General features: G+C 43.7%; 1 protein-coding gene and 1 long non-coding RNA gene across 2 annotated transcripts in view; one reads left to right on the top strand and one right to left on the bottom strand.

Moving 5' to 3' along the window:
• LOC114665663 (uncharacterized) overlaps positions 1 to 26,251 on the top strand; it is a 34,294-nt gene extending 8,043 nt beyond the window's left edge. Inside the window, exons 2-3 of the long non-coding RNA XR_003718454.2 lie at positions 15,279 to 15,326; positions 25,913 to 26,251. This is a non-coding gene — a long non-coding RNA (uncharacterized LOC114665663). The remainder of the gene's footprint in view (positions 1 to 15,278; positions 15,327 to 25,912) is intronic.
• bmp5 (bone morphogenetic protein 5) overlaps positions 1 to 26,949 on the bottom strand; it is a 104,728-nt gene that overhangs the window by 57,895 nt on the left and 19,884 nt on the right. Inside the window, exon 2 of the mRNA XM_028820270.2 lies at positions 13,505 to 13,697. Within this exon, the coding sequence (XP_028676103.2) occupies positions 13,505 to 13,697 (193 nt within the window). The remainder of the gene's footprint in view (positions 1 to 13,504; positions 13,698 to 26,949) is intronic.

Raw genomic sequence — 26,949 nt, 5'->3', positions numbered from 1 at the left:
TTGAAAAAAAAATGAGTAAAGTGAAGATGCCTTCAGAAATAATGAAATTTAGAGTCTGAAAATATCAAGAAAATGTACAACAAAGAGCAGTAATGTCACTCTCTCTCTCACTCTCTTTCTCTCTCTCTCTCTCTCTCTCTCTCTGTGTGTATATATATATATATATATATATATATATATATATATACATACACATAGTCGTATGAAAAAGTTTGGGACCCCCTCTCAGCCTACATAATAATTGACTCTCCTTTCAACAATAAAGATAACAGTGGGATGTCTTTCATTTCCTAGGAACATCTGAGTCCTGCGGTGTTTTCCGAACAAAGATTTTTAGTGGCACAGTATTTAGTTGTATGAAATTAAATCAAATGTGAAAAACTGGCTGTGCACAAATGTGGGTCCCCTTGTCCTTTTGCTGATTTGAATGCCTGTCACTGCTCAATGCTGATTACTTGGTGTGATGAGCTCATTAAGCCTTGAACTTCATAGACAGGTGTGTCCCATCATGAGATATAAAGGGATTTAAGGAGGTCAATTACAAGTTGTGCTTCCTTCCCTTTGACTCTCCTCTGAAGAGTGACAGCATGGGATCCTCAAAGCAACTCTCCAAAGATCTGAAAACAAAGATTGTTGAGTCTCCTGGTTTAGGGGAAGGCTACAAAAAGCCATCTCAGAGGTTTAAACTGTCAGTTTCTGTAACTGTAAAGAAATGGAATCAGGAAATGGAAGGTCACAGGCACAGTTGCTGTTAAACCCAGCAGGTCTGGCAGGCCAAGAAAAATACAGGAGCGGCATATGAGTAGGATTGTGAGAATGGTGACAGACAACCCACAGATCACCTCCAAAGACCTGCAAGAACATCTTGCTGCAGTTGGTGTATCTGTACATCGTTCTACAATTCAGTGCAATTTGCACAAAGAACATCTGTATGGCAGGGTGAAGAGAAAGAAGCCCTTTCTGCACTCACGCCACAAACAGAGTCGCTTGTTGTATGCCAATGCTCATTTAGACAAGCCAGATTCATTGTGGATCAAAGTGTTTTGGACTGATGAGACACAAATTGAGTTATTTGGTCAGAAGAAAAAGCACTTTACATGGTGGAAGAAGAACACCGCATTCCAAGAAAAACACCTGCTACCTACTGTCCAATTTGGGGGAAGGTTCCATCATGCTGTGGGGCTGTGTGGCTAGTTCAGGGACTGGGGCCCTTGTTAAAATCGAGGGTGAGATGAATTCAACCCAATTTCAACAAATTCTTCAGGATAATGTTCAAGCATCAGTCACAAAGTTGAAGTTAAGCAGGGGTTGGATATTCCAACAAGACAATGTGCCAAAACACAGTTGGAAATGTACAAAGGCATTCATGCAGAGGGAGAAGTACAATGTTCTGGAATGGCCGTCACAGTCCTCTGACTTCAATATCACAGAAAATCTATGAGATGATTTGAAGCAGACTGTCCATCAAATTGAATTGAACTGGAGAGATTTTGTATGAAGAATGGTCAACAAGACCTCCATCCAGAATCAGACACTCATCAGAGGCTATAGGAGGACAGCGTCTAGAGGACAAAAGGAGGCTCAACTAAGTATTGATGTCATATCTCTGTTGTGTGCCCACATTTATGCACCTGTCTAATTTTGTTATGATGCATGTTGCATATTTTCTGTTAATCCAATAAACTTAATGTCACTGCTGAAATCCTACTGTGTCCTTAAGGCATGTCAGATATTAAAAGGAAGTTGTTACTTTGAAAGCTCAGCCAATGAGAAACAGAAATCCAAAGAATTACGAGGGGTTCCCAGACTTTTTCATATGACTATAAATTTATAATATATATTATAATAAAAAAATCTTGAAAGAAGATGAGATATGATTTTCTCAGAGAGACACTTTCATGTCCTGCGAGACGAGACTTTGTTTCAAGAGATTTAACCAGGCCCGGGACCAGAAATAAAAGGCAAAGAGTAGATGACAAAGTAGAATATCGTAAAGAATTCAAAAACGTTGGCGCCATACACATGAAGAGCAGGTTAGAGTCTATAGAAGTACGAACATTCGAAAGTCTCCAAAAAATGATAATAAAAATTGCATTAGCGCAAACAAATGGAAATTATTACAGTGAAAAGAGATCAAATATATTGTTCGGCTTTAAACTTTAAGTCAGAGACTTGTGGATCGTCTAATTTGTGTTGCCATCAGGGATAAGTTGTGTTTCTTCCCAATGAAGAGGCATATCTACGAGAATTAAAAGATGTGTTATTTGGTGAAAGTGAAATCCACATACGTGAGCGGCACAGATGTGAAGTGGCTGGCGTGTAGCACAGGCCAGGGGGTTGGCAAGCGAAGTGAGCAGGGGGCGAAGCCCCCTAATATAAATATATATATATATATCCATCCATTCATCCATTTTCCAACCCACTGAATCCAAACACAGGGTCACGGGGGTCTGCTGGAGCCAATCCCAGCCAACACAGGGCACAAGGCAGGAACCAATCCCAGGCAGGGCGCCAACCCACCGCAGGACACACACAAACACACCCACACACCAAACACACACTAGGGCCAATTTAGAATCGCCAATCCACCTATATATATATATATATATATATATATATATATATATATATATAAAATCCAACATCTGTCTGAATGTCTGTCCGCTTTTCACAAGAGAACCACTTCACGGATTTAGATCTTTTTTTTTTTCTATAAGTTGCTTGAACATTCCGGTTGATTTTGCGACTCCTCTCATCGCGTTATGTTTCATAGTTTGCTTCCAGGAGTGATATATTCGCACTAATCCGAGACAGATGCTGCGGGCCGAGGGCAGGAGTGGGGAGCCAGGCGAGGCCCTCCTCGCTGTCCTGTTTCACTTCTACGAGGGCAGAGCTGCGGGGGGGTGGCTAGTCAGTATTAATCTTATCTAATCGATATTCGGTGTGCCCACCCTCTTCCTTTTGAACTGCCTCAGTTCTCTTCGGTGGTCCACTACCCAGTCTGCCCATCAAGCATGCAGCTGGTTGTCTGACCCCAGCCTCTCGTGCCATTCACTCCAGTTTTTCTGCACGCTTTGGCTGCTACGTCACCTTTGATTGCCTTCACGTTACTTGGATAATTCTAGAACGTATACGTGCGCAAACATGCGTTGACTCCCTCCCCCTTGTGGGGTGGGTGGGAGCATTGATTTTTTTTTTTTAATCAGACCAAAAACCCACGAAGATCCACGCACTCGGCCTGACTTGGTGACTCTCGTGTCACACATGGGAGGGAGTCAAAGGGCCTAACTGAGGGTAATATGTCAGCTCGAGGGTTGCTGAAGTTCACTAACCTCTCTTCTCCCTCAACAGAAGGGAATCCCAGTTAAGACAGCGCCAACTTCTGCCCGCCTGTCCAGACCACACCCTCCTACTGACCTCCCTTCCGCCAATTACCCTGCACAGGCCCACCTCTTCCTGTACAACAACTATAAAAGTCCGCACCTTCTTTCCTCAGGCAGTCTATTCGGGACTCGGTTACTATTTAAGTTGGCCTTACAATACACAGGCGGACCCCCAAGCCTTCCTCTCTCTTTCTCTTGTCCTTCTGTTACACTAGATCAGGGGTTCTTAACCAGTATCCATGCCCCTTGGGGGTATGGGAACCAAATGCTGGGGATATGGGACTCGATCTCTGGGTACTGGTATTTATTTTATTTAATGTATTAATTTATACTTCTGCGGTGGGTTGGCGCCGTGCCCGGGGTTTGTTACTGCCTTGTGCCCTGTGTTGGCTGGGTTTGGCTCCAGCAGACCCCCATGACCCTGTAGTTAGGATATAGCGGGTTGGATAATGGATGGATGGATGGATTTATATTTGGGTAGAACGTGAATGGAACGCGATAGAATCTTCGGGAACATTCGACATTTCCTGCAAATGCTTGTATTTAATTTTACACATGTGTATTTACTACAACTTTAATTTTAAATTTAATACGTTTTAATTTTAATATGTAAATTTAATAAATGTGTATTTACTGAACAAGCGTGTATTGGTTTATAATCTGAAACAGGTGAATCAAAGTTATATTGTAAAATAGTTGTAGCTGTTTGTATATTGGGCGGCACGGTGGTGCAGTGGTAGCGCTGCTGCCTCGCATCTGGGGACCTGGGTTCGCTTCCCGGGTCCTCCCTGCGTGGAGTTTGCATGTTCTCCCTGTGTCTGCGTGGGTTTCCTCCGGGCGCTCCGGTTTCCTCCCACAGTCCAAAGACATGCAGGTTAGGTGGATTGGTGATTCTAAATTGGCCCTAGTGTGTGCTTGGTGTGTTTGTGTGTGTCCTGCGGTGGGTTGGCACCCTGCCCGGGATTGGTTCCTGCCTTGTGCCCTATGTTGGCTGGGATTGGCTCCGGCAGACCCCCGTGGCCCTGTGTTCGGATTCAGCAGGTTGGAAACTGAATGGATGGATGGATGGATGTTTTGTCATTTTTTATAAATAAATATGATAAAGTTATCAATGCTTATGATTTTAGTTCATGTTCTCTTCCTAGATATCCATATCTAAAGTGCAGTAAATTCAAGCTGTTGACATATTTGGAAATCACACTGACAACTTATATAAGGAATGGTGATGATTATTTCGACAGTCAAGTAAAGGGACAATTCATTGGGGGTCTGAAGTCATCAAAAGGTTAAGAACCCCTGCACTAGATAGTACATGGCTAGGGGTCAGACCTGGCCGGGACGCCTGGAGGGACCAAGTGGTGGCATATTTGTCCTCCGGGCCACGAGGGGGCAACAGCCCTGGAGCAGAAGAGGCCCAGGGAAGGAGAGCAGGGAGGCTCAAGACCGTTGGGGCACCGCCAGGGGGTGCCCCGAGCCTCATGGAGCCCGGGACTTATTTACTTCCAACACACCCATGGAGGACGATCCTTCCAGGGTCACCCGGATTGCTTCCGGGTACTCTCCTGACACTTCTGCCACACCAGGACGTGACGTCAGGTAGAGCACCTGGAGCTATCAGAGAGCTGGAGTCGGGAGCAGGAGCAGGACGAAGCTCCTGGAGACAGAGTACAGGTGGCCCAGGGACGAGGAGAGAGAAGGCCCAAGAGAAAGGTGACTGGGGCTAGAGGCACCGTGTGTTGTGCGAGACTGAGTTGTGTTGTGTTAACTGGAAGAAAATAAAGAAGCATGTCGTTTATAAAGATGCGGTGTCTGTCTGATGGTGTCCGGGCAAATATCACAATAGCTTCAGGCCAATCGTGTGCCCCCCGCGACTGCAATGACTCATTCGAATGTTAGCTGTCGATGGTCCTTTCTATGCCCACCGTGGGTAATGGTGAACCCAGGTTCGATTCCGTAGAGCGAGCCTGAGAAATGGCTACCACATCCAAGGAAGGCAGCAATGGCCGAGTTGGTTAAGGCATTGAATCTGAAATTCAGTGGGGATGACCCCATGCAGGTTTTATAACCTGCGGGCAGTGCAAATTGTCATAATTAAATTCACAGAACCATAACACTGGGTGAGGATAAAGCGGGTTTAGAAAATGGATGGATGGATTGATGTTTGGGAAGCATCTGTAAACTGCCATTTTATGGTCTCTCCACACATGTTCAATGGCAGGGGTGTCCAACTCCGGTCCTTGAGGGCTGCAGTGGCTGTAGGTTTTCATTCTAACCATCTTCTTAATCAGTGAGCAGTTTTTGCTGCTTATTAACTATATTATGATTTCACTTTAATTGGCTTGTTCTTGTAGAGTCAGTCCCCTGGGATTTGTTGGGTTGCAGTGCCCCCATAGTGGTCACAAAAACCCACCACCAACTCCTTTGTCTTGTTGCTGTTGATCCTCCACCAGCATCCTGTGCTCCGACTCGCCTCCATTATCAGTACGACCCATGATGGGAACTTCTGTAGATGGCAAGAGCTGGTGCTGTACTGGGAGTCCATGGTGTAGAGCAGGGGCCCCCAACTCCAGTCCTGGTGGACCACAGTGGCTGCAGGTTTTCATTCTAACCACCTTCTTAATCAGTAAGCCGTTTTTGCTGCTAATTAGCTTCTTTTGATTTCATTTTAATTGACTTGTTCTTGAAGATTCAGACTCCTGGGATCTGTGGTGTTGCAATGTCCCCATAGTGGCCACAAAGACCCACCACCAACTCCTTTGTCTTGTTGATCCACAGGTGGTCCTCTCTGTACCACAGAACAAAGTCCTTCACCAGCATCCTGTGCTCCGACTCGCCTCCATTATCAGTACGACCCATGATGGGAACCTCTGTAGATGGCAAGAGCTGGTATCGTACTGGGAGTCCGTGGTGTAGAGCAGGGGTGTCCAACTCCCGCCCTGGTGGGCCATCGTGGCTGCAGGTTTTCATTCCAATCCTATTTTTAATGAGTACCCTGTTTGTGCTGCTAATTAACTTCTTTTCATTGAATTGCTTTTTTATGATTTGTCCCCTTGAATTTCTTCGCCGTTCCTCTGAGTTGCTTCATTTCTTTCCTTAAATGGCACCCAAATAGAAATGAGGTGTGAAGTGAGTGAGCCGACAGAAGACCAACTAAGTCAGGGCCTCAAACTCCAACCAATTTCACTCCAACCAGTTGCTCAATGAGACACCGCGGCTTGTCGTTAATTAAACTCGTTCTTTAATTCTGTGGCTTGTTGCTGCTCTCATTGTGCAATAGCAGACATTTTGGAAATTGTTGTTGTTCTCTTTTCTAAGAGCACTGTGAACATGTTTTGGGGGTCCTGAGTAGATGGATATTCCTGAGACCCTCACTTTATTTTCAGATACTGTATGATGGACACCAGTTGTATTAATTGTGGTTGTATTAAAACCTGTAGCCATTACGGCCCACCAGGACTAGAGTTGTTCTATGAGATTTAAGCCTGGGTTTTCCACCCAAAGACTTAACCTTCAGCCACTCCAGCATCATCTTGGCCATGTGCTTCAGGTCATTCAGGTTGCTCCATGTCCACTCTGGAGCAGGTGTTGGTTCAAGGACCCCCACTGTATTTGCTGCATTCACCCTTTTGTCAATTCGGACAGGTCACGTTGTACCTGCCATTGGGAAGCACTTCCACAGCATGAGGCTGATGCCACCAGAGAGATGGTTTAAAGCAGGTGATGCCCAAAAACTGGGAGGACAAACCTTCTGCAAAATATAAAGTTGCCATCCCCCCAATGTCAAACCAGCTAAGCAAGTCCAAGGCTACCCCTGAGTGTTACATCGCAGCTGACATTTCTTACTTCTTGTATATTCCATTATATCAAAATGTCATGCACCAGACCTCTCCCGAGTGATGTTTTTTGTACTCGTTTTTCTTTTTCCAGCCTTCTCGAGATGCGCTGCCTATAAACAAAGGTCGCCCTCTGTGCGCACGTGAAGGACAGTTTGTTCCTTGGAAAGCTGAACAGAGGAACTCATCTGGAGTCTGGAAAATGACTTATAATTAATGGAGGCTCAAAAAGGAGCCCTGAAGAAGGAAGTGACTTGGCCATGTTTTTATTGCGTGAAGTCGACATCCAAGAATGCCTGAGTTCAGGTCTGTGCCATGAATGCCAAAGTGCCTCCTAGCCACCCTTACATACCAGGAGAAAATTCATTTAAAATATACGAGACACAAATAGAGACATGACTATGGGCTATGATATCTTAGCCTTAAATAATTCTTCTCCTCTGGGCTTATAATTCATGCCAATTCAATTGGCTCATTCTCGTACATGTTGTGCCTTCAGTATTTATCTTAATTTTGCTTATTCTCTTTTATTTTAAAGATATGCCCCATTGATGAAAAACATTGTTGGATTTACGTTTCACTAATTCCCTGAAATTTCCTCCTTTTAATCCCATTTCATTATGTAGAAAATGGATGAAAGGCCACACATGGAGAAAGTCTCTGTGTCCCCTGGGTGTAAGTAAGGAGGAAATAATATTATAATTCGAGAGGCCCTGATCCAGCACTCACAACTGATTGCATAAACAAAGTTCAGCGGCCAGCGAATACGACTCCCCACAGATTTCACTTGTAGATGTGTGGTGTGCCTTTAGGACGTCTCCAATCAGTTCTGCTCGTGGGGAAATTCCTGCTATATTGCGTCTGGACTTACATTATCAACTCTTCTTCCGGAAAACAACCTGCACAGAACAGATGGGTTACTGCTGCCGTCTAACGACTCCAGGGCTCCGGGTTCAAATCCCAGCCAAGTTATGGAACAATTTGTCTGTGTGGGTTTACTTTGTAACCATCAGCTCCATTATACATCCGAAAAGTGTACCACTGAGATAAATAGATCTGAAAGGCCTCTTTAAAACTCATAGCTGTAACTATACATAACTATGTGATATGAAAGGTGCTATAGATGCGTTCAGTCTCCCCTCTTCACAACATGAGCGGCGGAGACATGAAGTGGCTGGCGCGTAGTGCAGGGCGAGGGGAGGTTGGCAAGCGAAGTGAACAGGGGGCGATCCCCCTAGTAGATAGACATGAAGTACACTAGAAAGATAGATAGATAGATAGATATGAAAGGACCAATAATTCATAGATAGATAGATAGATAGATAGATAGGAAAGGACCAATAATTCATAGATAGATAGATAGATAGATATGAAAGGCACTATATGATAGATAGATAGATAGATATGAAAGGCACTATATGATAGATAGATAGATATGAAAGGCACTATATCATAGATAGACAGATAGATATGAAAGGCACTATATGATAGATAGATATGAAAGGACCAATAATTCATAGATAGATAGATAGATAGAATAGTCACTTTATAGTAAATAGATATGAAAGGCACTATATAATGATAGATAGATTGTAAGGAACAGCTGGCAGCCTTATCTAGCTGGAATGCCCACAAGATGGAAGGACGGAAGGGTGGGGCGGGGGGCATGCACGGGTCATTATCTCCCCAGGAGTGCTGGATCCTTTAATCCTTTAAATCTTTTACAATTTTTTGTATTAGGAATTTGTCATTTTTTCACATAGACCAACTTACTCTCCAGAGAGTTTTGGGGTCAGAGCGCAGGGTCAGGTATTTGTAAAGTGCCCACTGGAGCAATTGCAAGTTAAGGGCCTTCCTCAAGGGCCCAACAGAATAGCATTCCTTCTGTCACTGCTGGGATTCGATCCGTCAAGCTTCAAGTTACCAGCCCAGATTCTTTATTGGTTATTTATACACACACAGTAAAGTCTGAACACACACCAGAATGACTTAAAAAAAAAGAAAATTAAAATGAAAGAAAACCTTCTAATTTGGCAGTCCCAGTCCCAGTGAAGTGCTATTAAGGTGTATTGCTGTTGGTATAAAGGACCCCACTCGTGGTTCCTGACCCACTTCTGCTGAATGATTCATTGACTGAAAGTCCTCAGTGCTGGTGTGTCAGAGTGAGGATGTGCAGCTTTGTTCATAATGGCTTTGTCTTCATTCTCTCCTTTGCTACGACCTCCAGGGGGTCTGGAATGTCTCCCATAATTGAGCCTGCCCTTTTAATTAGCTTATTGATTTGGTGGGCCCCTCTTTTTGTGATGTTACCAGCCCAGCACACCACACTGGACATCTGAGTTGTAGAAGATGTGAAGGATGTCATTTTCTCATATTAAGAGAATGTAGTCTCGTAAGACAAAGGAGCACACTCTGCCCTTTATTCTGTGGTTCATCTGTGTTATGAGGCCATTCCAACCTGTCATTGATGTGGACCCCCAAGTACTTGTAGGAATGGACACCTCAACATGCACTCCTTGAATAGTGACTGGACACAGAGGATCTTTGGTGCAGTGAATGTCAATAAACAGTTTCTTGGTTTTGCTGATGTTAAGTTACAAACAATTCTCAAAGTTCTCCCCCTGACTCCTCTCCTTTTTCTCATCCCCCTTATCAATACCAACCTCCCCGCCCCCACCAATAAGTGCAGAATGCATCTGAGAATTTCTTCAAGTGACCTGACCTCCTGTTATATTTAAAGTCGGAGGTGAGCAGAGTGAAGTGAGAAGGTGACAGGCTTGTCCCTTGTGGTGCCCCACTGTTGCTCACACAGTCCTTGAGTCTCTACCTGAATGATGGGCCATCATCTACCTGGGCAGACCCTTTAACAGAGACGTCTGGATGGCATCAAAGGCACTGGAGAAATCAAAATCATAACCCTCACAGTGCTGCCAGTTTTGACCAGGTGATAATATGGACCACTGCCCTGTAGTCACCCACATCACAATCACATTATTTGAAACTGTGGTCTGCTGGACGGGTAGTCCATTATTCAAGACACCACACCTCAGTACCCCTGAGCTTTGCTCCTTAACAGAAATGGCTGGATGGCATTGAAGACCCTGGAGAATTGAGAACACATCATTCTCAGAGTGCTAACAGCTTTGTCCACCCTTGTGGAGCAGACAGATCATTGCATTCTCCACTCCAATATTTGTCCGATAGGCAGACCTCAGTTGGCCCAGGTGGTCTTCCACAAGAGGACTTATGTAGTCCTCTCAAAGGCCTTCATGATTTGCACTGCCTATAATAAAGTAATCACCCCTCATGAAAGGAATCCCATTTGGTTAGCTAGATATGAATGATGCTGTGTTTGGCTGGAGGGATATGAAAGGCATTATGTTTGTAGACCGGTTTGAAGGAAGCCATGTTGGTTAGATGCCATGTATAGATAGGAAACTTGCCCATTAGTGGTATTCAACCATCTGCATTTCATTGCTAAGCAACTTTGATTATTCCACGAGGCTACCATGTTACAAAGTAGGAATACTTTACAATAAATGGCACATTTTCATGTATGTGAGTGCAGTACCCAACCAAGACCACCAGTTCTGAAAGGTCTTGGGGCCTCATGCATAACGCCATGCGTAGAATTCACACTATAACATGGCGTAAGGACAAAAGCAGAAATGTGCGCACGCACAAAAAAATCCAGATGCATAAATCTGTGCGAACGCCAACTTCCACGTTCTTCCACTCCATAAATCCCAGCCAGCATGAAAAGTAACACACGTGCATGCGCCTACTGCCACTCCCCAAACTCCTCCCAGAATTACGCCTCTTTGAATATGCAAATCAATATAAATAGCCCTTAAGATTAGCATTCTGTGAAAAGGCAATGGCAAAAGCATGGGGGAAATTAGAAGGATTTCAGCGAATACCAAGTGGAAGCAAAGAAAAATATATCTATTTGTAGGTTTAAACAGTGATATAAACAACAAAAGGAAGTTGATTGAGTGACATAGGGTGTCAGAGAAAATCGAAAGCTCAAGTTCACAAAGTGAATAAAGAAGTTGTCAGATATCAAAATCGCCATGAAAAGGCGCGTCGTAGCCCACCGTCTGAGTGTCATATGAAAGCTTATTAGGGTACAGAGAAAAGAAAAATAGGCACACAGTGGGGAAAAAAGCACGAAATGTCAAGTTTAATCTCAAAATTTCCACTTTAATCACATAGTTAAAGTAGAACATCATAAACTTCATCTTAAAATCGTTTAATTTACTAGTTTCTCAAATCCTATCATAACTAAAGTAGCACATTAAATGCTTTGTTTTGTATTTGATCTTCTATGTGCTCTAGGTGTGTGAATCACTATGTGCTTCTTAAACGGGCTTTCTCTTCCTCCGACAGGACACAGAATCCATTACATTCGTGATATTACAGCTCTCTGAATAATTAAAATACTGAGATGTATACGTGATAGCATTTTCATGATGATAGGAGTTAAAGCATGTTATTAAACATGGGAACACGGTGGCGCAGTGATTGTTCATGTCTCACTCAAGATGCTTGCTGCGCCGTGCGTGACCTTCGATGAAATAATTTATTGCAGCAGTACTGTTTCTTTCAAACAATTCCTGTCCTTACTTTTCTTTCTCCAAATACCCAATCACCACACAATCAACTCTGTAATAGACGTTAATCCATCTGTAAGCTGAGAATGCAGATTCTTCAAAACTTTTAAGGAACTTTAAAATATCTTGGTAGTCCATGTTTAATTATTCTATCAATCTATCCTTCCAGTGTTGCGTCAGCACCAGCAAGAATACAGTGCTATCTCTGAGACACCGTGTCCTCACATGTTTAATTATTAACAATATAGATTATTTAAACAATGTTAAAGTTTTGTCTGTATAATGTAATAAGCATATTTTGCTGCATTTCATCTTAAAAAATGATATCGTCATCATATGTAAATACGTGCTTTATAAAGGGGCTCAGGTTGTGCAATATTATAACTGTATCGCAAGTTTACAGTGAGGTGATTGTACTTATAAGTACAACAGTTCTACAAGGAGCACTTGATGGACTGATTGAGTATGTTTAGAGCTCTTGGGATGAAACTGTTTCTGAACCACAAGGTCCGTACAGAAAAGGCTCTGAAGCATTTGATGTATGAGGGAAGTTCAAATAGACTGTGTGCATGGCTGAGGCAGCGTGTGCTTGATGCTGTATACCGATAATTCTCTTTCTGATGAGCTGCTCTAGATCTGTGATTCCCCACTCAGATACAGTGATATAAATACTCCAAGTGGTGCAGTGAGAGTAATATGGAAAAAGATGATCTGCTGTGGCAACCCCTAACGGGAGCAGCTGAAAGAAGAAGAAGGTGCAGTGAGAGTAACAATGCTAAGGCAGCTATGGCATTTAGAATAGTTTGGCTATTCCGTGGACCATTATATTGTTACAGGTTAATTGCAATCAGATGCCTTAAACTAATAAACAATATGTGGTTAATTTCAGTGTACTCGATAAAGCCGTGTCAGGGATGAGGATCTAAAAAAGAAAGGGAAACCACACTGGAACAAAAGCACTGCTTTGACGCTGGGTGCTGCCAGTTTGCAAAACCAAGTAGTGAACTAGCATACACCAAGGATTGAGCTACCGTGAAAATGTGTGTGGCTTTACGCCAAGTTTAGGTTTTATACATCACTATGTGAGCGTGGAAACGGGCGTACGCAACATTTTTGTGTGTACGCACCGTTTATACATGAGGCCCTTTTGAAACTGGAAGTAATGTCATATGCCTTTGATTTGTTGGCTACCACATCTGCAAGGGGAAGGAGAGGAGAAGTGTTTTAAGGCAGTACCAACCTGTGGCTTGGGGTGGAATTACAACTCAATAAGCCCTGAAATTGTCTCCCAGGCATGTGTGTGTACGGGAATATGCAACATTTTTGTACTTACGCACCGTTTATATATGAGGCCCTTGGTCTTGGCTGTTTTGCTATGTTCATGTACCAGACTATGGGGCAAATCATTAAAGGGTTTCAAAACATTAGCTCCAAACAAACCAGTTGTGAAAGAATATTGGCAATCATTGCAGCTTTACTTAGACCCGTGTGCGCTGGCACATGTCCATCCTGGGTGGTGAGTCCATCGCCCTTCACCTACTCCTTACAATGAATGAACCCTAATGCCTAACCCTAACCCCTCTGAGATTATTATGAACTGAGAGGCAGTAGACCCCCAATTCCAGTTCCCCTCACTGAATTTCAAACAAGATCTCACCAAAGAGGAGGCACTTACTTGTTCTGGTATTCCTGGATGACTTGATAGATGCTGATCTTTAGAGTGTCGTTCTCATACCGCGCATGGCTTCGATCCTTGTAAATCCTAAACTCGGCAGCTGTTACGGCTTCACCGTCTGGGATCTGGGTGAGATCAAAACGAAACTCCTTGTAGTGCCGTCTCTGATGGGAGAAGTCCTTATCTCGCTCCACTGAAAGAGGGAAAGGAGAAGCGAGTGAGTTTCATCGTGGACAGGAACGCTCAAGGGGGCAGGTCCTTTAAAAAAGCTACAACCCCCAAAATCCAAACAAAAAGTTGGGACAGGATGGGGAACGCGAGCGCAAGCACATAGGTGTGATTTGTCAGTTCTCTTCACCGCGGACTCAATTGAAAACACCACAACAGCACATTATTGGAAGTTCAACTTTGTGAGTTTCATTGTTTTTACTTTCTCATATATAAAGTATAGGGAAAGTATTGTAATCGTCCAAAAATTCAATGGCGAGATTTTGATGAGGGCGGCACGGTGGCGCAGTGGGTAGTGCTGCTGCCTCGTAGTTGGGAGATCTGGGGACCTGGGTTCACTTCCCGGGTCCTCCCTGCGTGGAGTTTGCATGTTCTCCCCGTGTCTGCGTGGGTTTCCTCCGGGCGCTCCGGTTTCCTCCCACAGTCCGAAGACATGCAGGTTAGGTGGATTGGCGATTCTAAATTGGCCCTAGTGTGTGCTTGGTGTGTGGGTGTGTTTGTGTGTGTCCTGCGGTGGGTTGGCACCCTGCCCGGGATTGGTTCCCTGCCTTGTGCCCTGTGTTGGCTGGGATTGGCTCCAGCAGACCCCCGTGACCCTGTGTTCGGATTCAGCGGGTTGGAAAATGGATGGATGGATTTTGATGAATCTCAACGTTTTATACCTCCTTGACTTTCTCATATATAAAGTATAGGGAAAGTATTGTAATTGTCCAAAAATTTGATGTCGAGATTTTGATGAATCTTGACGTTTTAGACCTCCTTGACTTTCTCCTATACAAATTATAGGGAAAGTATTGTAATCGTCGAAAAATTCAATGTCGAGATTTTGATGAATCTCAACCTTTTAGACCTCCTTGACTTTCTCCTATACAAATTATAGGGAAAGTATTGTAATCGTCGAAAAATTCAATGTCGAGATTTTGATGAATCTTGACGTTTTAGACCTCCCTGACTTTCTTGTATATGAAGTATACAGAAAGTATTGTAATCGTCCAAAAATTTGATGTTGAGATTTTATTGAATCTCGACATTTTAGACTTCCTTGACTTTCTCATACAGTATGCAAAGTATGGGGAAAGTATTGTATTCATCCAAAGATTCTATTTCGCAGATTTGATGAATCTCGATGTTTTAGACCTCCCTGAGTCCGAAAATACCATTTTTGGAATTATGTCTGTCTATGTGTGTGTGTGTGTGTGTGTAAACACAATAACGCTTTCACTTCAGTCAACCAAATTTTGCATATAAGTATTAGGTACAAAACATAGATTTCTATCAACTTTTGGGCTATTTCCACTAACCGGAAGTGGTACTGTACCTTTTATTTTTTATCCACTCACGTCAGATAGGACAACTGCAGCATGCTTCTCAAAAGTGGAGACAGTCAAGCGTTTCCCGCTGTGTCACATCACCTTTTCTTTTAATAACATTTTCTCACACATGGGCGCCTGAGGATCACCTTCCAGGCTTGGACAAAGTATGCAATAACCCGCCGGGACAGAAGGGGGCGCAAAGCTAACCGTATCTTCTCTTTTCTCTTCCCTAGCTCAGAGAAACCACCCATGGAGGGCAAATCAGCCACGCCCCAATGCAAGTAAGTCACGCCCCTTAAGGTAAGATGGTATAAAGCTGAGAGCTCATGAAGGATGTCATCTCAGTTGACAGAACTTCGTCTCTCAAGCACGAGCTTCCCGACACAGACCCGCTTGAGACAGCTGATTGTTTAGCAAAAAAGCCATTGAGGGTAAAAGGGCAGTGGTGCCCCTGGATTTCCACAGGGCATCATGAGACTTGGAGTTCTTTACCTCAGCCCTGTTTGGTCCCTTGGGTGCCACCAGGGGGTGCTGCAAGGACTGTAGAGCTATATGGCCTGGAATGTGGGCAGAAGAGCAGAAGCACTTCTGTGATGGCCGACATAAAAGGAGAGACAAGCCAGAGTCACACAGAGACTTATCCTTTTGTTAAGGTTGATTAGTAAAATAAATAGTCCGATATCAATTACCCTTTTTCTTAGAATATAATTTCTCCTTTGAAAATTTCTGCTGTTTTTTTCCCCCAACAGGGCACAGAAATCTCAGATGGATTTGTTTCAATATGGAGGAGTTTCTTTAGCCCTGCACACTCTTATTACCTTTCTTTTTTAATTGATACATTTCCTCTGTGGAGCACATATTATACTTTTATAATATTTATCGATAAGTTTAAATAGGTTTTTTCCATTAATAGGAATGAAAGACCACTGCTTATTTTCAGTATCAATGAATCAACCGACAGATTTTGTTCTGAGCGCAGTTAAATGGCAGCTTATCTGCTCAGAGAGCTTGTGGTTACTTAACACAAGAAGGTCAAAGGTGGCCCGGGACTTTTACTGGAATTACTCAGCTCAACTAGTAATGACTGCTAATTGGAAGCAGAGACTGAGACTATCAAGCAGGCTGGGTGACAGATAAGCAGCAGATTAATGGCAATTCCTCACAAACTTGACTGAAAGGTCACAGTAGGCAGGAATCGCAGGGCATCACGTTCTTTCAAAGACGAGTCATTTCTTACCCCTTGGTTATAGATTTGTATCTCATAGTTGATTCAGACATTATTTAGACCCTTCAGTTTCTGTACTCCTACAAGCAGTTAGGGGTCTACATCAATGACAGGCTGGACTGGTCTCATAATACAGAGGGACTAGAGAAGAAAGGGCAGAGTGGGGTCATCTTCTTATAGGAGACTGTGTTCCTTTAATGTGAGAAATCACCTCCTTTACATCTTCTACCACTCTGTGATGACTAGTGTGTTGTGCTGGTGTGGTAACATCACTTCAAGAGAGGACCACCAAGTCAACAAGCTAATCAGAAAGGCAGGCTCAATTATGGGATACACTCTGAACCCCCTGGATGTCGTAGAATGAAATGAAAGAGAATGAAAACAAAACTGAGAGCCAATATGAACAACGCTGCACATCCTCTCTGTGACACATCAACACTGACGACTTTCAGCCAACAAATCAATCAGCAGAAGTGGGTCAGGACACATGACGAGGGCTCCTGCATACCACCTGTATAGTGCCTCACCGGGACTGCAAGGCAGGAGTTTTTCCTTCTGTTTAATTTTGTTAATTTTTGTAATTCTGGTGTATAATACTATGGTGTGTGTGTATAATAATGAATTAATGTCTTTAAAGAACTTCAACTAGCCAAAAGGCACAAATACAGTTCTTTCTATCTATCTATCTATCTATCTATCTATCTATCTATCTATCTATCTATCTATCTATCTATCTATCTATCTATCTATCTATCTATCTATCTATCTATCTATCTATCTATCTATCTATCTATCTGGTATCTTCCAGCAACCCTCTGTGTATTCTGGAGGAGCATTTTGTACCTGGTTGATCTCAAAATCCCAACTAAAGTGTGAGATTTCAGAACAGGTTCTACCTGCGGGTGGTGAGGCTCTTCAGCTGTCATATGTGACAAACTGTAATCAACTGAGAGAATGAAGTGCCACATCTCTGTGATTCACATGCACGTGATGTTGTCTTTAGTGTTCATCACTGGGGTTGTTATTATTGATATTAGTTTTAGGTGTGAGGTTTTACTTTTCCTGATGTGTTATGTTGATTGTTGTGTCTACAAAGGATATTACATTAGTAAGAATTTCACTGTTCATTGTTGATGGACAGGTTGACAGACGAGATTAGACAGGAGTCCCTGTGGACTGTGATGACATTGTGATCTGTGGTGAGAGTAGGGAACAGGTCAAGGAGACCCTAGAGAGGTGGAGATCTGTTGTAGAGAGGAGAGGAATGAAGGTCAGTAGGACCACTAAGACAGAATACATGTGTGTGAATGAGAGGGAGGTCAGTGGAATGGTGAGGATGCAGGGAGTAGAGTTGGCGAAGGTGGATGAGTTTAAATACTTGGGATCGACAGTACAGAGTAATGGAGATTGTGGAAGAGAAGTGAAAAAGAGAATGCAGGCAGGGTGGAATGGGTGGAGAAGAGTGTCAGGAGTGATTTGTGACAGACGGGTATCAGCAAGAATGACAGGGAAGGTCTACAGGACGGTAGTGAGACCAGCTATGTTATATGGGTTGGAGACGGTGGCACAGGAGACAGAGCTGGAGGTGGCAGAGTTAAAGATGTTAAGATTTGCATTGGGGGTGATGAGGTTGGACAGGATTAGAAATGAGGACATTAGAGGGATGGCTGAGGTTGGACGGTTTGGAAATGAAGTCAGAGAGATGAGATTGTGTTGGTTTGGACAGGTGCCGAGGATAGATAGATAGATAGATAGATAGATAGATAAATAGATAGATAGATAGATAGATAGATAGATAGATAGATAGATAGATAGATAGATAGATAGATAGATAGATAGATAGATAGATAGATAGATAGATAGATAGATAGATAGATAGATAGATAGAGAAGGGTACTAAGGATAGAGCTGCCAGGGAAGAGGAGAAGATGAAGGCCTAAGAGAAGGTTTATGGATGTGATGAGAGAGGATATGCAGGTGATGAGGGTGATGACGAGGACAGGAAGAGATGGAAGGAGATGATCCGCTGTGGCGACACCTAACAGGAGCAGCTGAGAGAAGAGGAAAAAGATTGTACGTGTGACAATAAACCACTGACCTTGACCTTAACTAAAAGCACACCAATCATTCACGCTGGAAGTGATGTACCTCAGGGGTCGATTTCCAGTTCTGAATGATAATTTTTGTTTTATTAATCTTTATGCTTATCTAATTTCATGTGAGATTATATGCTTGAACAGTAAATGTTTTAATTGAACAGCCATCATTACTTGTCTGTGTGTAGACGATGTGTATAAAGTTCCTTATCTTGGGTCTCAGTCCGATTTTCTGATTTTCATTCAGCTTTGGAGGCCACACTCCTTTTTTTGTCACCCATGTGTGTGCAAATCACCACAAAAACGGCTCAACATTTCAGTCTAAGGAAAGGAGAGTCAGTCTGTGGTTGGACGGTGACCACCTATGACGTCAGAGGCAGTGCGTCCAGCTGCTTCCTGTCCTTGACAGACAGAGAGAGAGAGAGAGAGACCACCATTAAGATTTTGCATGTTAGCCCATCTCATTAACCCGGCGATCATTTCAATCTCTGAAAATATTTCACTCCAGGCGAAACTTTCCTCCGCTCGAGTCTCAAGTCCATTGCAGGCCATTAGTACTTAAAGCCAAAATAAATGCTTGGCAGTAAAGACGGTCCCAAAAGTGCCGTCAGATTAATAAAGTGCATCTCTGATGTTGTCCAAACAAATCCGCAAGTCTAATAAACGTCCGGCCGCTCAGCTCCAGCGTTTTCCCCACAAGCGCAGTAAGTTCCTGTGGTTTCTGATGGAAGTTTTGACATTTGTGATAAACAATGGGACCCTTCGCTTTGTACTTATTAGCATGTGGTGGGTGGGGGGGGCACGGAATGGGGGTGGAGTGGTGGCTCTGAGGCTAGGGATCTGCACTGGCAATCGGAAGGTTGCCAGTTTGAATCACATAAATGCCAATAGGAACTCTGCTCTGTTGGGCCCTTGAGTAAGGCCCTTAACCTGCAATTGCTGAGCGCTTTGAGTAGTGAGAAAACTGCTATATAAATGCAAAGAATTATTATTATTATTATTATTAAGGAGTAGAGGGCGACTGCATGTTGATAGCTTTCTTGTTTAACGTCTTGAAAAACAAAGTCTGGAGGGTGGTGGTGGGTTCAAATTCCACCCCCCCGCCACCTCACCAGTGGTATGGACGTCAAACGAAGATCCCATTTGTCAAGTCAAGTCAAATTGTATTTACAGAAGCCCATTGACGAGAGCCAAAACTGAACCAGAGTGCTGTACAAGGAAGGAAGCAGTTGAAATAAACAACATAATCACGCGTCACAGACGCAACCAACCATCACTCTCTCTCTCTATATATATATATATATTTACTGTATATATATAAACTCCAACGTCTGTCTGTCTGACTGTCCACTTTTCGTGAGAGAACTACTTCACGGATTTAGATCGGGTTTTTTTCTAGAATTTGCTTGAACATTCCGGTTAATTTTGTGACTTTTTTCATCGCGTTACGTATCATAGTTCGCTTTATATGAGCGAATCTGAGAGACATGCAGTGGGCCGAGGGGAAGGGGGCGGGGCCCTCCTCACTTACATGCCAGCCTCGGGGGCGTAACCTTAACTCCACGTAGTTAGCGAACGAGAGAACTACTTCACGGATTTAATTCAATTTTTTTTTCTATAATTTGCTTGAACATTCTGGTTTATTTTGCGATTCCTCTCATTGCGCTATGCTTCATAGTTCGCTTGCGGTACCGATTTATTTGTACGAATCCAAGAGACGTGCAGCGGGCTCTGCTCACTCAGCCTCGGGGCGTAACCTTAACTCCACTTAGCTAGCAAACGAGATAACTACTTCATGGATATAGATTGTTTTGTTTTTTTCTAGAATTTGCTTGAACATCCCGGTTGATTTTGCGACTTCTCTCATCGCACTAAGAATCACAGCTCTCTTGCAGGAACGATATATATTCACGCTAATCTCAGACAGAGGCTGAGGGCCGAAGGGACGGGGAAGCGTGACATCAGAAGTGGGGAGCCAGACCGGGCCCTCCTCACTGTCCTGTTTCGCTTCTACGCGGGCGGAGCTGCTGGGGATGGCTAGCATATATATATATATATATATATATATATATATATATATATATATATATATATATATATAAAATCCAACATCTGTCTGTATGTCTGTCCGATTTTTCACTACTTACATTTACATCATTTAGCAGACGCTCTTATCCAGAGCAACTTACAACAGTGTTTGTTAGTTTTTTCGCATACCCCTTGGGGTCAGAGCGCAGGGTCAGCCATTGTACAGCACCCCTTGGAGCAATTACAGGTTAAGGGCCTTGCTCAAGGGCCCAGCAGAGTAGGATCTCTTTTGGCACTGACGGGGATTCGAACCGGCAACCTTCGGGATACCAGCGCAGATCCTTAGCCTCAGAGCCACCACTTCACAGATTTAGATCGGGATTTTTTCTAGAATTTGCTTAAGCATTCCAGTTGATGGGCGGCACAGTGGCGCAGTGGGTAGCGCTGCTGCCTCGCAGTAACGAGACCCGGGTTCACTTCCCGTGTCCTCCCTGCATGGAGTTTGCATGTTCTCCCCGTGTCTGTGTGGGTTTCCTCCGGGCGCTCCGGTTTCCTCCCACAGTCCAAAGACATGCAGGTTAGGTGGATTGGCGATTCTAAATTGGCCCTAGTGTGTGCTTGGTGTGTTGGGTGTGTTTGTGTGTGTCCTGCGGTGGGTTGGCACCCTGCCCGGGATTGGTTCCTGCCTTGTGCCCTGTGTTGGCTGGGATTGGCTCCAGCAGACCCCTGTGACTCTGTGTTCGGATTCAGCGGGTTGGAAAATGGATGGATGGATGGATTCCAGTTGATTTTGTGACTTCTCTCATCACACTAAGTATCACAGTACGATTTATTCATGCGAATCCGAGAAAGAGGCTGCAGGCCGAGGGGAGAGGGAGGCGGGACCTCAGGAGTAGGTAGCTGGAAGGTTTATTAAGGCTGAGGGTGAGAGCTCCACTCAATAGTAGGGAACAGTACGTAAAGAAGGTATTCTTGGCTGATAAATGGCCTATAATCAAGAGTGCTGAGCCTTTGTATGTTTAAATGTATTCTTGTAGACCCAAAGTAATATTTAGGTCTGAGATATCATTAAAACATCACATGTTGTTCGTGCCGATAATAAGTAAGTCTCTTGAAGTGCTGAGTGACAGGCCGTGTTGTACCTAAAGCACTTGAGTGGTTTAAAGTGCTAAAGGTTAGCACTTGGCGGTTAGGGTCTGTGTGTATGCGTATAGCTATGTATGTGTGTGTTCATCTTAAAGTGCAGCAGTAGACCAACCCGATAACGAACTTGACGAGTACACTTACCCTTGAGAAAACAGGTAAAGGGTAAGTAGAGGGAAATACTACGATAATACACCTCCTAATGTCACAAATATACAACACATTGTACTCTTCTTTCTTCCCCCCAATACTACTGCACGTACACAACCGATGGATTGCGGCATCATTAAGAACATCAAGCACTTCTACCGAAGAAGGCTGCACTAAAGCGGCTGACGGATCAAGAGCAAAACATTAACTTTTCTTTTGGTTGGCTGGATGCTGTGGTGCTTCTTATCAGGAGTGGGCAGGAGGAGGAGTATAGGGACCTAATCAATGACTTTGTTAAATGGTGCGACTCAAACCACCTACACCTGAACACCAGCAAAACCAAGGAGCTGGTGGTGGATTTTAAGAGGCCCAGACCCCTCATGGACCCCGTGATCATCAGAGGTGACTGTGTGCAGAGGGTGCAGACCTATAAATACCTGGGAGTGCAGCTGAATGATAAATTGGACTGGACTGCCAATACTGATGCTCTGTGTAAGAAAGGACAGAGCCGGTTATACTTCCTTAGAAGGCTGGCGTCCTTCAACATCTGCAATAATATGCTGCAGATGTTCTATCAGACGGTTGTGGCGAGCGCCCTCTTCTAACCGATGGTGTGCTGGGGAGGCAGCATTAAGAAGAAAGATGCCTCACGCCTGGACAAACTGGTGAGGAAGGCAGGCTCTATTGTAGGCAAGGAGCTGGACAGTTTAACATCTGTGGCAGAGCGACGGGCACTCAGCAGGCTCCTGTCAACTATGGAGAATCCACTGCATCCACTGAACAGGATCATCTCCAGACAGAGGAGCAGCTTCAGCGACAGACTGCTGTCACCGTCCTGCTCCACTGACAGACTGAGGAGATCGTTCCTCCCCCAAACTATGTGACTCTTCAATTCCACCCAGGGGGGTAAACGTTAACATTATATTAAGTTATTGTCTGTTTTTACCTGCATTGTTATCAATCTTTAATTTAATATTGTTTTTTGTATCAGTAAGGTGCTGCTGGAGTATGGGAATTTCCCCTAAAGTATCTATCTATCTATCTATCTATCTATCTATCTATCTATCTATCTATCTATCTATCTATCTATCTATCTATCTATCTATCTATCTATCTATCTATCTATCTATCTATCTATCTATCTATCTACAGTGATCCCTCACCTATCGCGGGGGTTACGTTCCAGAGCCCCCCGCGATAGGTGAAAATCCGCGAAGTAGCGACCTATATTTATTTTATTATTTATACATATTTTAAGGCTTTATAAACCCTTCCCACACTCTTATAAACCTTTCTCACTCTCTTGTTAACCTTTCCCACACTCTTATAAACACTTCCTATGCTCTTAAACACTTTCTACATTCTTAAACACCGCAGACCAACACTGCACAGTGCACGCAGCGATCAGACAAAATGTGTCTGCACTCGCTTTGTGAAGGGGGGCAGCTGAACTCACGCTGAGCAGAAATGGACTTTGTGCTGCTTCTGCCAAAATCCCTGCTTGTCGCTCTGCGCGTTCAGAAGGAGGAGGAGGAGTGGGGGTGTGTGAGGGCTGAACTCACGTTTGCTCACACCCCCCTCCCTGGAGGCGCAGTACGCTCCTGCCACTTCGCATTGTCAAGGGGGTGGGGAGCTGAATGAACACTGAGAAGTGGACTTTGTGCTGCTTGTCGCTCTGCGTGTCAATAATTTAAAAGCCTGTACAGAACCTATTTTCCTGTCTCACTGTCTTGTCTTGCGTGAAGTTAAAATGTTTTATAATAGTGAGATGTTACTTATATCCTTAGCCCGACATCCACATATCATATGTGTTAACAAAGTGTGTTTTATAAGTTTACATGTGTTTAAAGCATGTGGGATGGGTATTTTAAGGCTTAAACTATAAAAATGTTTATTTATATGGTCTTTCTATATCGCGGATTTTCTCCTGTTGCTGATGGGTCTGGAACATAACTTCCGCGATAGGCGGGCAATCACTTGTATTTAAAAACCCGCAATGTCGTGAATCTGCGAAAAGTGAACCGCGAAGTAGCGAGGGATTACTCTATCTATCTATCTGTCTATCTGTCTATCTGTCTGTCTGTCTGTCTGTCTGTCTGTCTATCTATCTATCTATCTATCTATCTATCTTCTCTAGGAATCATGGGATGGAGTGAAGGAAAGCACAATCGTCAACTGCTTTCATGCAGCTGGATTTTTCCACAAAGAATCAGTGTCCCTACAGATGCAACGCAAAATCATGTGAAGATGGCCCGAGAGCTTCGAGCATTTGTTGTGGATTCCTCAGCTGCAAAAGTAAAGCAGACACATTTATCAAGCAAATTTTTGCACCCGTAAAATTCATCAGCGCAATGTGCAATTGGGGAGTAGAATATCGAGTTGAGCGGATTTTTTCCATTGGGGACGCCTAAACTTTATCGAATTAAGTGGAAATTCAAGTTATCCGATATCCATCCATCCATCCATTATCCAACCTGCTATATCCTAACTATAGGGTCATGGGGGTCTGCTGGAGTCAATCCCAGCCAACAAAGGGTGCAAGGCAGGAAACAAACCACCGCAGGGCGCATACACACACCAAACACACACTAGAAACAATTTAGAATCGCCAATGCACCTAACTGGGTCTCCTAACTGTGCCACCGTGCTGCCCCTTATCCGATATCGTGTATAACAAATATTTTTTAACGGGGCTTGATTTTACCGTTTAATTTACTGTATTTTATAATGCCGGTCATATAAGTCGCATGCGGAAAACTCAACGCTATTGGTCCAAGAGATTACGATAAGCTAACGCCCACCTGAGAGAGTAACCACGGAGCACACGCCCTTTTGTTTTTCTATGTATTGTGCCTACGTGACCACACGGTGATACCCGCACTATTCCGAAGTGACGTTTGCACTGATTTTTGTTTTTTGTATCTCACACCCTCATACACTTTTATCATAAGAGCATCCCTCATCTACGATCAATCAGAAGAAAATAGGAAGCTGGTTTTAAATTAAGTCATTGAAGTGGTGAAAGAAATTGGTAACTGCGCTGCTGCAACAAAACTCGATGTGTCTGAGAAACTGGGGCGAGACTGGAGGAGACAAGAAGTTGTAAAAATCAAAATAATTAAGTGTCACATTTTTGAACGGGCGTATAAGTCGGGGTCTGATTTTTATGATCGATTTTTCGGGTTTCAAGACCCGACTTATACGCGAGTATATACGGTAAATTGAAAAGAGTAGAATTATTTTTATTTTACTAGAAGTGAATTTACCAAGTGTATCATTTTTTTTACAGTCAAGCTATCCCAATGAGAATGGAAGGGATGAAGTCTGTTCATTTAAAGAGGCTTGACGTATTCAAAATATCGAATGGCGTATTCGATTGCCAGTGACTGCGATTGTGGCCATCATATTATCATTATAGTGATAAACTGCTACTAAAGGTTTATATTATTTTTAAAAACCGTAAAACGGTATAAAGGCGTATTACAGGAAAAGGCGTCCTCAAAAGTCCTCACTTTTCGACCCAAATGTCCTCATTTCCAGAGAAAGAGAGTTGGCAGCCCTATGTACGCCTCTACCTGTCCATCCATCCTTTCATTTTTCTAAACTTATTCTTATCAGTGAGGACGTTCTCAGATTACCCAGAGCCCATCAGGCTGCAGGAGTAACAATAATGGCAGCCCCCCCACCCCCTTTTTTTTGATCCTCAGACCTGGGCTGCACTGTGTCGGCTATCAAACGCAGGCTTCCTGCTGATAACACAAACCACGGCACCCTCTGTCTTCGGTGTGGCATACACAGGAGGCGTCGGAATTATTTGTCGGGATCCTGCAGCTCTTCATAAAGCAGCTAATTTAAGGAGAAAAAAAAATCGCCCTTTGTTCCTTATGAACTTCTGACTTTTTACGAAACTGTTTTGGCTTTAGGCAATCCGATCAGATGAGATAGCAGAGGCTGATTCATCCGTTCCCCTGTCCCACACGCTCCTATGATCTCATACTTGAGGAACCCAAACATTATCGGGCTCTTTCACATGCAGGCGAAGGTAAACATGAACTCACGTTAAGCAGCGGGTCTCTTGACAGGCACTGACTTGGTCAAATTGAAACGGGCATCGGGGTCTCGGCGATACGCACATCATTTACGACTTGGTGGGCTGCAACTCAGGGGAAAGGAAACAAGGAGCCTCCATCTCATCTCATCTCATCTTCTCTTTCGTCTTTTCCAGGCAAGGGTCGTGGTGGCAGCAGGCCAATGCAGGTCAACCTAAGACTTCCATGTCCCCAGTCTACAGATTCCAGCACTTTCTGGTGAATTCCCAGGCAGCCAACCGAGACATATAATTCCTGAGGTGGGTCCTAGTTGTACTGCTGGGTCTCTGAGGTGGGAGCTGATGGAGGACATTCTTCTTCAACTGGCTCTCCTCAATCTGAAGGAGCAGCGACTCTACTCTGAGGTGTTCCCAAATGGTTGATCTTCTCACTCCATCACAGAGTATCAGAGCAGCCACCTTTGTGAAGAAACCTCACATCTTTCACTTGTACTTGTGATCTCATTCTTTTGGTCATTCTGCACAGCACATGACCATAGTTGAGGATGAGGATGTTGAGCAACTGGTAAACCGAGAGCTTTGTCTTTAGAACCATGGCCCACCATAGACTGGTACGGCACCACTACTCAGATCTGTGTGCTGATCTCACGTTCCCTTTTTCCATTACCTGTAAAGAAAATCTCGAGATACCTGAACTTCTTCTCTAAGAGTGGTTGTTTCATCCTTACCTGGACAAAGCAATCCACGCTTTTTCCATGAGAGAGCCATGAGAACTGATCTTCATCCTAGCTGCTTCACACTTGGCAGCGATTCTCTCGAGCGCTCGCCGAAGTTCAAAGAGGACGACATCATCTGCATCAAGTCGCGATGCTCCCCATACCATCCCCAAGTGGACACCCCCAGATTTTCAGCTATTCTGTCCATGAAAACCACAAACGGGAAATAATGTTGAAAAGACAACGCCTGGATGGAGCCCAACACTCACAGCGAACGAATTCTACTTAATACGCCCCCACTTTGGACTGTCACAGTGATGTGGTGGTGGGGTTTGTGCACCTTAGTGATGCTGAGAGGTATGCAGACACCCACTCATCCTCGGATGTACATGTAAACAGTAATGGAGCCTACATGCTAACTTGAAGGCCACAGCGAAGATAGTTTCAAAAATAATGAAATAAAAACTTACTAAATATCAAAAAAATTACTATAAAGAG

Source organism: Erpetoichthys calabaricus, chromosome 15 (assembly GCF_900747795.2).
Source record: "Erpetoichthys calabaricus chromosome 15, fErpCal1.3, whole genome shotgun sequence".
Taxonomy (NCBI): Eukaryota; Metazoa; Chordata; class Cladistia; order Polypteriformes; family Polypteridae; genus Erpetoichthys; species Erpetoichthys calabaricus.
This window is presented reverse-complemented; position numbering and strand designations above follow the sequence as displayed.